Source organism: Agelaius tricolor, unplaced genomic scaffold (assembly GCF_023055355.1).
Source record: "Agelaius tricolor isolate 1412-34295 unplaced genomic scaffold, bAgeTri1.0.p SCAF_2, whole genome shotgun sequence".
NCBI lineage: Eukaryota > Metazoa > Chordata > Aves > Passeriformes > Icteridae > Agelaius > Agelaius tricolor.
In genome coordinates this window covers 74777464-74790282 of record NW_027269262.1, presented here as the reverse complement: position 1 = coordinate 74790282, position 12819 = coordinate 74777464, and the positions used below count along the sequence as shown (strand labels likewise).

At 36.3% G+C, this 12819-nt stretch overlaps 1 protein-coding gene across 4 annotated transcripts in view; it reads right to left on the bottom strand.

Moving 5' to 3' along the window:
* Positions 1–12819, bottom strand: part of RAD54B (RAD54 homolog B) — a 63725-nt gene that overhangs the window by 14963 nt on the left and 35943 nt on the right. For 3 of the 4 annotated variants that reach the window (XM_071421580.1, XM_071421583.1, XM_071421582.1), the window contains exons 4-7: positions 9223–9423; positions 5748–6035; positions 3177–3339; positions 2270–2495 (exon numbers count right to left, since the gene is read on the bottom strand). In XM_071421580.1, coding sequence (XP_071277681.1) covers positions 2270–2495; positions 3177–3339; positions 5748–6035; positions 9223–9423 — 878 coding nt within the window. Of the gene's footprint in view, positions 1–2269; positions 2496–3176; positions 3340–5747; positions 6036–9222; positions 9424–10340; positions 10466–12819 lie in introns of those variants that run through there. The other variant, XM_071421584.1, reaches the window with a different exon arrangement.

Sequence of the window (12819 nt, the reverse complement as noted above, 5' to 3'; positions counted from 1 at the left end):
CTGTATGTAACAGCAGCAGTGGTTGAAAGATGAAAAATTAAAATAAATTTACAAGCTAATTTCAAGTAATTAATTCATACTCTTAACTGGCTGCAAGATATGTCTATATTATAGACTCCATTTTAGCAATTATCCAAAGTGACTTGACAGATTTAAGTGAGCTGCCTGGAGCCACATATGGAGCAATTATCAATCAGTATTAGAGGTCCATAATGTCCCAGACTTCCTCTTTGAACAGACCTTTCTTTGCACTAGTTCAAAGCCAATGTAGCTGGTAAATTGTAAATTAAAAAATGCTGAATCATAAAGCAATGTAGACCTGTACTTAATTATTTTTCCAGATATTTTGACTTTAAAACCAAATCAAAACAACTCCAGTAGGAAGTGATACTCTGCAGACAGATAAAGGAATTATTCTCTCAAACACATCGCAAATGCTTAAAATAGGAATTAACAAGACCTAAAAGCAACATTTGTGGAGATGCCTTGCTTTAAAAGCAATGTTCTCTACATGACATTTGCATATTAACATAATTAAACTGCAATCACATTTTAAAAGCAGATAATATCCTGGTGTTTTAAAAAGTCTGTTACTGAAGGGTTAGGATCAGTTTATGGCGTTTCAATGTGAAAGTGAGCAAAACATTTTAAAAAGTCTAGCAGTTCTTTGAATGCATTTCTTATAGACAAGAACAGAAGAAAATGCTGGAGACAAGCTCTTTCTTTAAGTTATACTGGAGAAATAACAGTATGGTAATTGCTGTTTTTCCAGAGAAGATAGACAGTAAATTATTTTGAAATATCTCATTATACCCCAGGCAAGTCATATTGTGTCTTCCTTTTGCATGACAGTGTATTCTGTGGTATTTGGGAACACAGCTGTTAAAGCTGCTGAGTGTCCCCAGTCAAATAGGTCCAATGAGATGAGTAACAGTTTTAAAGTTATTTAAATGTAAAGAAAATGAAAGCAACTTTCATTTTGGGGCATAGTAACTGTCATCAAATTCAGGCTTTCTCCTCCCAACATTATTCATAAAAACTGCAAGAAAACATTTAATTATCTCTAACTAGCCTTTTAGGTTAAAATGTTGCCATATTATATTTCGCCTTGTAACCATTTCTTTTAGGAAATTTCATATCTCCCATCCCAACCTATATTATATTACAGTTCCTAGCAAGTCAGTTTGCTTCATTTCCACAACCTGAAACAAGTTACTAAGAAAAACAAATGATGCACAATGCACCTATTATACATGCATTGTCTTCAGTGGAAGATCAACAGTTTTAAGAGTTTGGCAATAATGAGTCAAATTTAAAGAAATTATTTTTGTTACAAAATTGTGTACAGTCTACCAAGAAGTAAACTTCCATTGAAAACTTCTGCTTCACCTGAAATATTAATTCTTCCAATAAGGATAATTCAAGAAACTGAAGGCAAGTGTGGCTCATGTAAGAATTGGATAACCTTTAGAATGAAGTGCTATTTGTTTCATCAGTCTACCTGTATGAAATTATTAGATTAAAAAATAATTTTGGAAGATAAGTATCTTCAACTTTGTTGCAAGCACCCATGGAGGTACTACAAGCTCTCCACTTCCCTGGAACTTGTGAATGTTAATACCAGCAGGAACAGCTTCATTACAGGAGGGGACAGGGATCAGCATCATCCTGCTTCTTAGTAAGATTTGTACTTGTCTGCATTCTTCTAGAGACAAGAGATAGTCTCATTACCTAACACTGAGACTCCAGGCCTGGTAACTCTTGAGACTTTAAATCATCCCAACAGAGATCTAACTCTTGACTGTGACAGTAAAGGGAATAACCTTCTGAAGTACCCCAAAATAGGCAGCCAAAACAAATTAGAAGTTTTCAGTACAGAACAAAAGCAACTACCACAGAAACAGGTAGATGCTTTGGTATGTAAACAGGGAAGGTGTGCACTTTGATACATAACAGAAACCTCCTTAAACTGAAGAGGCACAGGGAGGAGCATGTCACCTTTTACAACTTCAAAGGGGAAACCAGAAGAAAGGTGAGACAGACATATGCTACATGTGAGCTTGGATTATGACATTATGACCTGGTGACTGACAGCAAAATACCCATATGGACAATTATCTGAAGAAGAAATAAAGTATTACAAATTAATATTAACAGAGAATTACTAGGCCTTGTCTCTAGTTAAAAAAAAAAATAAGAGGAAAAAACCCCATCATTTCTATATTCTGAGCCAATAATGACCTAATGCCCTTTTGGAAATAAATCTTACCTGATCAACTGTAAAGACTTTGATCCTTTCACTTCCCAACCATTTCTGAAATTCTTTTTTCCAGTTTTTCACCAGACTCCCAGGGGTGACCACCAGTGCCCGCTTCAGCACAGGTTTGCGTCCATAGGGCCCCTGGCGCAGGAGAGTCCAGACAAGGGCAATGCACTGCAGGGTTTTCCCCAAGCCCATCTCATCAGCCAGAATAGCTCCAGATCTGCCACTAACTCTGTAAGAGGTAATGAGGTGCTGGTATCATTTTAAAGGACATATCTATAACTATCCACAACTGCTTCAGGGATTTGCTTCTGTGCCTGTTTTCTGAAGTATAAAGAACCTGTTTATACTTATTATGTCTCCTGTAGGTTTTTATTCAGTTGTACTAGATCTTAGAATGAAAATTCTCATTTTCTACAGAAACTCATTAGTCCTCTAAAACTAAAGTTTAAATCTACCTGGAACTAGAATTATCCAGTACCTTACAGAATCTATGACTTGAGAAAACTCTTTTGAAAACAATGCTGTATTTTCTTTTTAACAGGTTGAAATAACATCTTTTTTATTCTAAATGCCAGAATTATAAATTACATGAATAATTTTGAATTATGAAATATAAATCTCAGAAAGCAGTGTTTTTCAGCATGGCTTTGATTATATCTGTATTTACAAAATTTGGTACATAGAAATGACAGGCCTTTTGGTGCACTAGCTTCTCATGACATCTGGCAAAGTCATGGCAAGTGTGATGCTACATTTAGGTCAGAAAAAACTTGTGCAGCCGCTTTTGGGAGAAAATTACTAATATTAATTAACTGAAAAATTGCTCAACACTTCCCAAGATGTCACATTTCAAACATGGGCAGGAAAATATTATAGGTATTAAAAGCTACAAGGATAATTATAACCTTACCTCATTCCCATTACACATTCATACAGAAATATAATTCCTTCTTTCTGATGTGGGCGTAGATTACTTGCAATGTAAGGATCTACAACTACATCCACCACGGGTAAACCAGCCTTATTGAACATCCACTGATGACTTGCATTTGGTCGTGGCATAACCAGAGAATCTTCAAGTTCAAAGCATAATCAAGCATTACTTTTAGTCTGTTAGCAAAACCTATTAAAGTCAATGATCTAATTACTGTTAAAAATACTGTTTATTATATTGACCATTGTCAGACTGAAAATACATTTATAAGTACCTAGATTGCCTCCTACAAAAAACCATTCTTTTAAAGAGGCTTTCCAAATAGTTTTTTTCTCAAAGGTAAAGATGATAAACTGAGAAATATGAGGAGGTTTTTTTGGATGAGGTGAAACTGCCTACCTAATAAAAATTGCTTGATGACTTTGAATTCATAAAGTTAAATTCATAGAGTTAAATTAGAAGAAGTTCCAAAATACTTCTGAATTGAAAATCTAAGAAAAAAAAATGACCTACATAAAATCTAAATACTCTAAATAGTACATTTCAAGGGGATAGTCTTGCAGTAGCCCAGAAAGACTTCTCTGCCCAAGAAACAGAGGTAAAAGCCACTGATTTGTTAAAGAAAAATAAGGGAGGCTTGAGTGTGAGCTGACAAAGACTGCCACAGCACATGAATAAAAGAAGTTGATGGGTTTGAAGACATGCAGAGGCAAAGAGAGAATGAAGTGTTGAGCAAGATCTGAATAACAGTTTTGCTTGCCATAATCTGTTTACAAACATTATGATTTTGCTAGACAACGTCCATTCGTGGGTTGCTCCTGCTGCTGCTACATACCTTCACTGAAAAACTGTATTGTCAGAGGACTGAATGAGAAAGCAATTTATGGCTTCTGGTATTTTTATGTCACTAGAGTAAACCTATACTGATAGTTTATTTATGGGAATAGGTTGGTTGAAGGCTTATTTCAGTCAGGGAGATTTTTGTTTCCTACTGACAAAGGGTTGAGTTCTGATGGATTAAATCAAATTGCATGTGTATATATTTAAAAGCCAGTGGAGACAAAAAGATAGATAACTTTTCTGACAAAATGTGCATGAAAATGAGGAGAAAACAAGGCTTGGATAAACACTGGACTAAAAGCTTAAAAACTGTATGTGGAAGATGTAGCTTTATATCTTTGTCACTGTGCTCTGTTCTGCTGGCTTTCCATTCTGTAGAAGCTGCATTTTAATCAACTATAATCATAGACTTCATGATGAAGTGAAAACCTCTGACTGTTCTAATATCAGGGTCCTGGTCTTGTAAAGTATCTCAGTAACTTCTGCAAGAGGTAATGCAATCGGGCATTAAATAACGTGATCCTCCTGTGTAAGCAAACCTAAAGCCTGAGAGTCCAACCTGTTGATGTGTTGAGAGCTCCCAAAATATGATACAAGGTATGCAAATTCACTAGAAGTCACGGAAGATAACTAGAATAAAAAGTAACTCTTTAACAAACTAGTGCAGAAACAGCAAAGTTGTTAATTTACATGCTGAATATATTCGCCTTTTTTTGGTCAGATTTTCAGTTAGAATGCTAATGCAGCATCATCTTGCAATCTCAGGAAGCAACATTCTTAGATAAAATGTAATCAGGCTAAATTAAGACCAGAAGTTGGTGTTAATAAGGATGCTCTTTTATAATTACCACTTGACTAAGATTTCATTGTTTATTTACATAGCAGCCAGGTAACAGCTTCAAAAAGTCTCACAGTATCAGGATATGATGTAAGAACTCAGATGGAGGTATTATAGTAAGAATATAGAAAAAAGTTGTATTTTTTTAAATAAGCACAGCTCTGCTTAGCAACATTTTTTATGCTCATTTTTATCTTCCATCTGAAAGATAGAGCTACCAGCAGAATATAGCTCCTATATGGTTTGTAGACAAAAGAATAGTTCTGCTTAGATAATCAACACCACTTACACAACTGCTTAACCAGCCTGTTCCTATACAATATTTGAACTCTCATGGCTTTTCAGCACATAGTACTTCTAGCACCATAAAACTATAAACATTTATTCCAAAACATATCTGGTTGAGTTTTAGTTACACTCACTGGCTGTGAAGGATCAGGCATTGACAGAAGCAATTCTCTCAAAGTGGCACAACTTTTCTATTGCTGATCCTCCACTGCAATTACTGTGCTGTCACATTATGGCTGTATGTCACTGACCCCAGTGGGAAGCTGGAACTCATCTAGAACTTCTAGTATGTGTCAGATTGTTTCAATGATCAGTAAACTCATTTTCTTTAGCAAAACTCTTAGAAACTACTCTGATATGTTTCCACGGCCATCTGTAATAACTATGAAAAACTTTGTTCAGTGCAGAGTATTTTACTTGTTAGAAACACACATGACAAAATCCTAGCATGTTTAGATAATAGTACTGTATGTCAGAAATACTTCAGTAATAGATTGAGGAACATGAACATTTTGGTTACACATTCAGTATTTTTTGGGAGTCAGAGGATGTTTAAAGAAACTTTAAAATTTCAATCTTACTTGTAGCATTTGGATCATGGCGAGGTTTGCAGCTTTGAGATTCTCTGAGCATATTCTCTTTAGTACTGGGTTGACAGACATTTTTGAATGGTTTACAGAATGGTTTTGTACTAGTTTGAGATAATGCAGATGCATCTGTGTCATGAGTCCCTATTCCAGCCTGAAAACACCTGCCACTGTTGAAATCATCTGCTGAAATTACACCCATCACTTCAATTTCTTTTCCGCCAACCATCAGTGTTTGACCTTCATCAAGGCTGTCTAACTCTTTAGCTTTATATCCAGTACCTAAAAGAACACAAAAATGAAATAATTAGGACAACACAGCAAGTACTACTTCCTTAACACCAGTACTCATCTGCAGGAAGGAAAAACTGTGAAAAAGTTACTCATTCTGAAACATTTAATTGTTACACATAAAGCCTTTCCCTCCTTAATAGAGTGACACGTGAGTGCTAATAATCAGAATTAGCAGAGTATATGAGCAAAGACTCAGTCACCCTCATCACCAACCAAGTCTGCTGAATGTCAAACAACTGTTTAAGACAGCTTTTAAAAAGTAGCTCCACATGGTAAAATCCAGAAGTTTCCCTTAATAACCATCCTAAGTCCTTTTCCCTTTCTTTCATGCCCCCAAAAGAAGTCTTCTAACCCCTCTTGCCATTGATCTAAATGGTGCATTCTACTTTTTAAATAATTCTACATTAGTTTTCTTACACTTAAAGATTCAGATGCCTCTGAAATCTTCACTTCTACATATGTTCTGGAACATGCTCTGATTATTGCCAAGATTTATGAGTGAGTTCAACACTTGTTGGGCTTGGTCAGGTGGGCATTCTCACTGCAGCTACAAATACAATTCCAAAACACAGCTACAGCTGGTGTCATTACAAAATACAGCTACAGCTGCCACTTCCTTTTAAGAGAACAGTGTAGGAAAGAGTGGGGGTTCCTACTTTTAAATAGCATTCTACTGGTTGAAGCTCTCACATAAGAATCAGAGGACATATAATTTATTTTCCTAACTCAGAGAGGTAAAAGCCACATCTCTGTTTCAGAATTCTTTACTTCAATTGTTGAATTTGTGTAAATTTGGATAAACAGGTTTTGATCCTTAGTGAGGCCAAAAAAAAAAACCAAAACAACAAAAAAAAAACCAACCAAAACAAAAAAAAACCCAGAAAAACCCCCCAGACAAAAAAAAAAAAAAAAAAAAAAGGTAAGATTGTGTAGACCAGCAGTTAAATCACTCAGCTGTGAAGAAAGAAGCAAGGCTTCCCAAGGCACATTTTATCCAACAAACACCATATATAAAGTATAACGTCTCCTGGAAACTGTTTGCAAAGCTTGGGTCTGCCGCTTCTAGGAATGTGAAAAATTGGAAGGTGAAGCTCTGCATCTGAATTCCTTTAAGAAGAAAAAATTACTGAGGTGTTTCACAGCCTAAGAGTCTAAGCAAGTGCTGAAAAACAGTCTGGAAAAGGGAAAGGGAGATACTTTCCCCCTCTCCTCTGGAAGTATTCAGAAAGCACACAGTGAACCTTGTTTGGCTCTTGAAGGAACACTTGCTTTCAGGAAAGAGCTGAAGATGCCTGAACACAAAAGAATACATGTGTCTTCCTAAATAAGATGCTTAGGGAGGGCATTTATGATCCCCTTTGCTCTGCATTTTGTTTTTCTGTTATTACCTCTACATAGCTTCAGGCTGAACACACTGAATACAGGTGTGTCCCTGTGCAGGTTCTGGTCAGAAGAGTCTAATTCTAATTCTGGATAGGCTTTAAGGGTAGATGGAAGCTGAGAAGGCAAAACTACAAAGCTCAACTGTTTATGCAGCTGCCAGAAATAACCGTTTCTGTAACATACAGCAATTTACAAGAGAGCACGTCCTAAATTCTTTGCAATGCATTATTAAGGAATTAGGACATTGCAGAGGAGAACAGTAAGATGTTCTGCTGCCTCAAAAATGAGCTATAAGCTGTGCTGATTTTAGGTTCCCTTGTGCCATCCTTGATCCTGCCCTGGTAAGCCTAAGGAAAAAAAGAAAAATTCTTCCTTTGCTTTTTACTTCCCATTTAAAAATAATAATCCCAAGGGCTCATGCACACTATAAGCTTCCCAGTATTACATACAATTTTGGAGGCAAGCACCACTGCTGGACCTTTCCTTCTCACTCAGTGAGTTAAATAATTGCAGAAATTTACCACTCACACTGCTTAAATTGGTCCATTTATTATCTTCTTAGAATCAATATTAATTGAAAGCAACTCTGAATGGGCAAGTTAGCACTAATGACACTGGTATTGTGCTCTCTGACACCATCTAACACGGTAAAAAAACTTTTAAGTTTTTTTTTAACTTGAGTTTTAAGAGAAAATCACAATGTTCATTTTTCTATTGTGTTTGCTGCTAATTCAAGAAGACAGGACTTGAAAAAACACAAGAACAACAGGGTGGTGGCTGATGCATTCCAGGCATTACTCTCTTTCACTCTGCCTTTTTCAAAAACAAGCAAGTCTGTACATATATTGCTTTGCTATAAATAAATTCAAATTAACTTCTAAGTCACAGACTGATTTGCAAATCAAAACTGCCTGGTCCTAACAAGGCTCACAATGGCATGAGATCACAATGTCATGGTTGTAACAAAAGAGCAGAGAAGCCATCTCTGACCTAAAATAAATCAAATTATGCTTTGCAAAAACATTGTCCAATCCTACTCCCTTACAGAATATCTTTGGCTCCATTAGCAAAGTTAATTCTTGCTTTGCTTTAAGTAAAAAATTACTGCTCCAAGTTGATGGCAGCCTATGGTTTGCAAGTCTTATTTTTAACTCTGATATCAACCCAAACTATGTCTTACAGCAGCAGCTGCTGCTAAAACTACAAGACTAAAAATTGCTACACAGTTGACTTTGGCTGGGCAGGAAAATTTTGCTGTTTGCCTGTCTTTCCAACAAACATAACATTTTTAGCTGTTTGACAGGCTGAAAAGTAAAGATCCAACTTCTGAAATTCCTGATTGCCCTACTGCTGACCAAGATATCTACAAGAAAATTACCTGTATCTTTTCCCTAAATTTTAACTCCTTCACTTCTGTATTATGTGAGCAACCAAAATCCACTACTCATCTCTCATTTAGCATTGCTGCTGAATTAGTACAGCCATTGATTTCCAGATTCTCTCTTTGGACTAGCATTTGGTGTTTCTGTGAAATATGTTATTCAGCCTGCTCCAGCCTCCCCCATGCATCTGCCTTATATGTAATAAATATAAAGCTGTCTTTTAGTCTTCCCCCCCACCCCGAGAAAAAAGACAAAGCAAAAGCAAACCCAAAACCTCCACTGTTTTTTCATCCTGTGGTCACCATTAGTATGAAGAACTAAAATATCTAAAGAGCTGGGTCTCTGTTAATTCAAAGCACAGTGATTTTCTGCCAGGTGTTCCTTTGAGCAAGTATGCAATTCCACAGTACCTCTGCCAATGTCTTTGCCTTCCATATCTTTCAATATTACTGACTTTCCTTTTGTAATAAGAATAGCATCGCCTTCCCACTTCTTGTGCTTTTTCTTTGATGCCTTACACCACACGACACTGAAATATTTCACAAGGCAGTCAGGTGCTTCCTGAGCTGCTTCTTCCTTTGCAGTCCCTGATGTTGGCAAATAGAGTGCATCTAAAAGGGAAATAAAATAACAAAGAATATCTCAGGTTCTCCTGATAAAGTGTACAGTCTTTTGCATTTCAAAAAAATCAAACCCAAGCTATAAATTTCGTCTTATATAAACAAAGTGGTATATTTCCTGTTCTTATGGTAAATTTGGATTGAGACAGAACACCACACAAGGACTAATCCTGAAAAAAAACCAACAACAACAACAAAACAAACAAACAAAAAAAAAACCAAAAAGAAAAAAAAATAAAAAAACCCCAAAACAACAACAACAACAACAAAAAACAACATTACATTGTTTCAGAAAGTATGTACTTCCAGGGAAATAAGATTACTTGTTGCATTAGTAAGTGACCTCCTAATTTGACATATATACAAAATGTTAAGAATGAAAAAAAGAATAAAAGGAAAGGCTGAAAAAAAAGCAAAAGGGAAATGACCACAGGAGAAAATGAAAACAGGGTCCTCGTGAGATGGTGCTGGGCAATGTTCTGAAAGCAAGCACAGGAAGACAGAACTCAGAAAAGGGAACAAAGAAGTCCAGGAACCAGATCTGGAGCTCAAGTCATCTGTACAAAGTAGCAGAATAACCATAACTGTAATAATACAAAATATAATTTTAACTTCTTTCCTTGCACCCTTCAAAAATAACTAGCTGTGCAAATCTTGAAGCAGACCATCTCTTGAGTATGCACCAACTCAAACACTGTTACTAGGCTTAGATTGATTTAGATTTGTCAGCAGTTACCCAGTTAAAAGTGTCATGGATGTCAATATTAATAGGCAATATTTAGGTTAATAAGGTTAAGAAATGATAACAGAACAGACAGCAGTTGATTATAATATTGATTAAGAATAAACACACACTTTCAAAGTTAGCAATCTGAGACAAGTAATGATAGAGAAGTCACCAGAATTACCTAAAGGAATATCTGTAGCATTCCTTTTCAGCACATGCACAGCTTCAAAAGGAGAATCAGACTAATTTTCATTAAAATACCCTTGCATGCTGGTTAAAAGCTTAAATAGGTTTGCTCCTTTGATTCCATCTGGGATTCAACACTATACAAATCTGTTACAAAAAAGCACTTATGCCACAGACTAACTTTTCCAAAATTTGCAAGTGTGCTGGTATTTAAAGGAGAAGCAGCAAGAGGAAATTCTTGCTCACAGTAACAGTCCAACAAAGAAGCAGTTTCACCACTTCTACATCAATATTCCTAAAACTGCAAAATACTCCTAAGTTACACACCTAAATGAGTTCAATTTTTCAGACTGGTGTTTACTAAAAAGGTATTATCTAAATGAAAAATGCTGTATTTATCTAGTTGAATATTCTTTCCAAAACACCCCAGAAGTTGTATTGTCTGTATAGAACTCTATGCTGACACAATGCCTACAGCAGACAGGATTTTCCATATGTAGATGTTTCTTCAGTGCAGTAGCCAACATCTGTAGTTTCATGCAGCAGATGTGTCCCCATCTCCAAGGAATAACAGAGCAGCTACTGAATACTGGCATTTCACAGAAGGATAAGAATATGGAACACAGTAACCCTTTGTGAAATGTAGGGGATTCTTTGAAGATGAATCTTGGTAAATGAACCAAACAGTAACAAAAAAATCCTTGCAGCTCTGTAAAAGAGTTAAAAGGCTCTATTGGATCTTCAGTAATCACAAGTGGTAAGATTTAGAGAAGTGAAAGAGAGAGAGGGGAAGAGAGGAAACCTGTACCTTGCAAAAGATTAATTTTATTCTATATTGAGCTTCTAATTGTAAATTGATTAAACAGATAAATGCAAGATGGTTTTCTTTTTGTTTTTTCAAACTGATTCTCTTAGTTTATTCAACAACTACTTTCCTTATATTAAGATTTTAAACTATTACTGCAAGAACTGGAGATTTCACTGCAGGATTTTCTTCTTCTTTCTTGAAGGATGGCAATCCATAAACAAATGACCACCTCTTTGTCTCTTTCACTGACCTCCCCCATGAGTTTGGTGACCCCTGAGATCTGTGTTATGGTCATTACTCTTTTACTCAGGGCATCCTGGATGGTATTATCTGAATTACCAGTAGCTTAACTTTCAAGTCAATAACAAGTGTTCAAACTTTTCTTATCCCTGTTTCATTTAAAATAATTAGAAAACAAATAATTTAGAAACAAAGTTGGAAATTGACAGCCTTTTGTTATAGTGACTTTTGCTGAAGATTTCCAAAGCATCCTGTCGCCAGTAAGAAGCAAACTGGGCACCAATATTCCATGCAATACTACCATGTTTCTATGGGGAAAATGAAAAATTATAGCTTCTGCAATGTTCCGATTTCTTCCCTCAATTTGTCTTCTGAATTACCATAACTGCTGTTTACAGAAATATTCAATAACAATTTGTTTCTATGCTACAGAAATTATCTTCCTTTTGCCAATAACTACGGTATATTTTCAGATAAAAATGTAAGGTTGGTTTTTTTTTTTATTAACATTTCTATGTAAAAATAATTACATCCTCTCAAAATTATCTTTCACATAATTTCCTTGCATAGAAAACCTAAACCTGTTCACCAACAACGCTGATTAGGTACTTGCATTCAACCTTCTTTTTATCTTATCAGTTTTGTTCGTATTCAGCTTCACACCTATTTAACTTAAAATATTATTCCAGTGCAATAGCAGAATATTCAAATTCAGTAACTACAGTGTCATGAGCTTTTCAGGAATTGAAATGAGAATGGTATGTTATGCACAGGAACTAAGTTCAGTGTTTAATATAGGGGTACAGTGAGCAGTGGATTCAACAGCATTCAACCTTACTGCTCAGAGACCATAGACAGTATCTGCAATACAGCTGTATTTGCTGAGACCCTGGAAGACAAACTGCAACTGTACCTTCTGGGCTCTGCTGTTAATCAGTTTGGAGTGAAACTAATAAGTAACAGCAACCATGCATACCCTGTGGTATGAGAAACATCAGGAAATCATGCCCCCTCATTTCTCTCCCAAGCAGCCAAAAGCCCAGCCTGGCAGTGAGGTTTGCTTAGCCATGAAGAAACAGCAGCAAGAGGCATGGCTTTCCTCCCAAAGGAAGGGCTTGGGAACTTTAAAGACATGGCTAACAAGGCTTTGAAAAGCTCCCACAAATAAAGCTTTCTCTCTGTGGTTGAGAAAACAAGGGCTTAGGTTTCAAGATATAAACCATAGCCTCGCTGATACGAGGAAAAGTTTCAGCAGCCTCAGGAAGGTGATGATTTACAGAAATCGGGACGGGATCCAGGAGAGGGGATGGGGAGCATTCCAATGGCAAACCAGTTTAACCAGTTTCTGATGAGCAGGATTTAGAGCAAATGCATCGATTAAGTGCCTTAGGTTACTCCCAAAGCAGCAAGGAAGCAGCTGCACTAG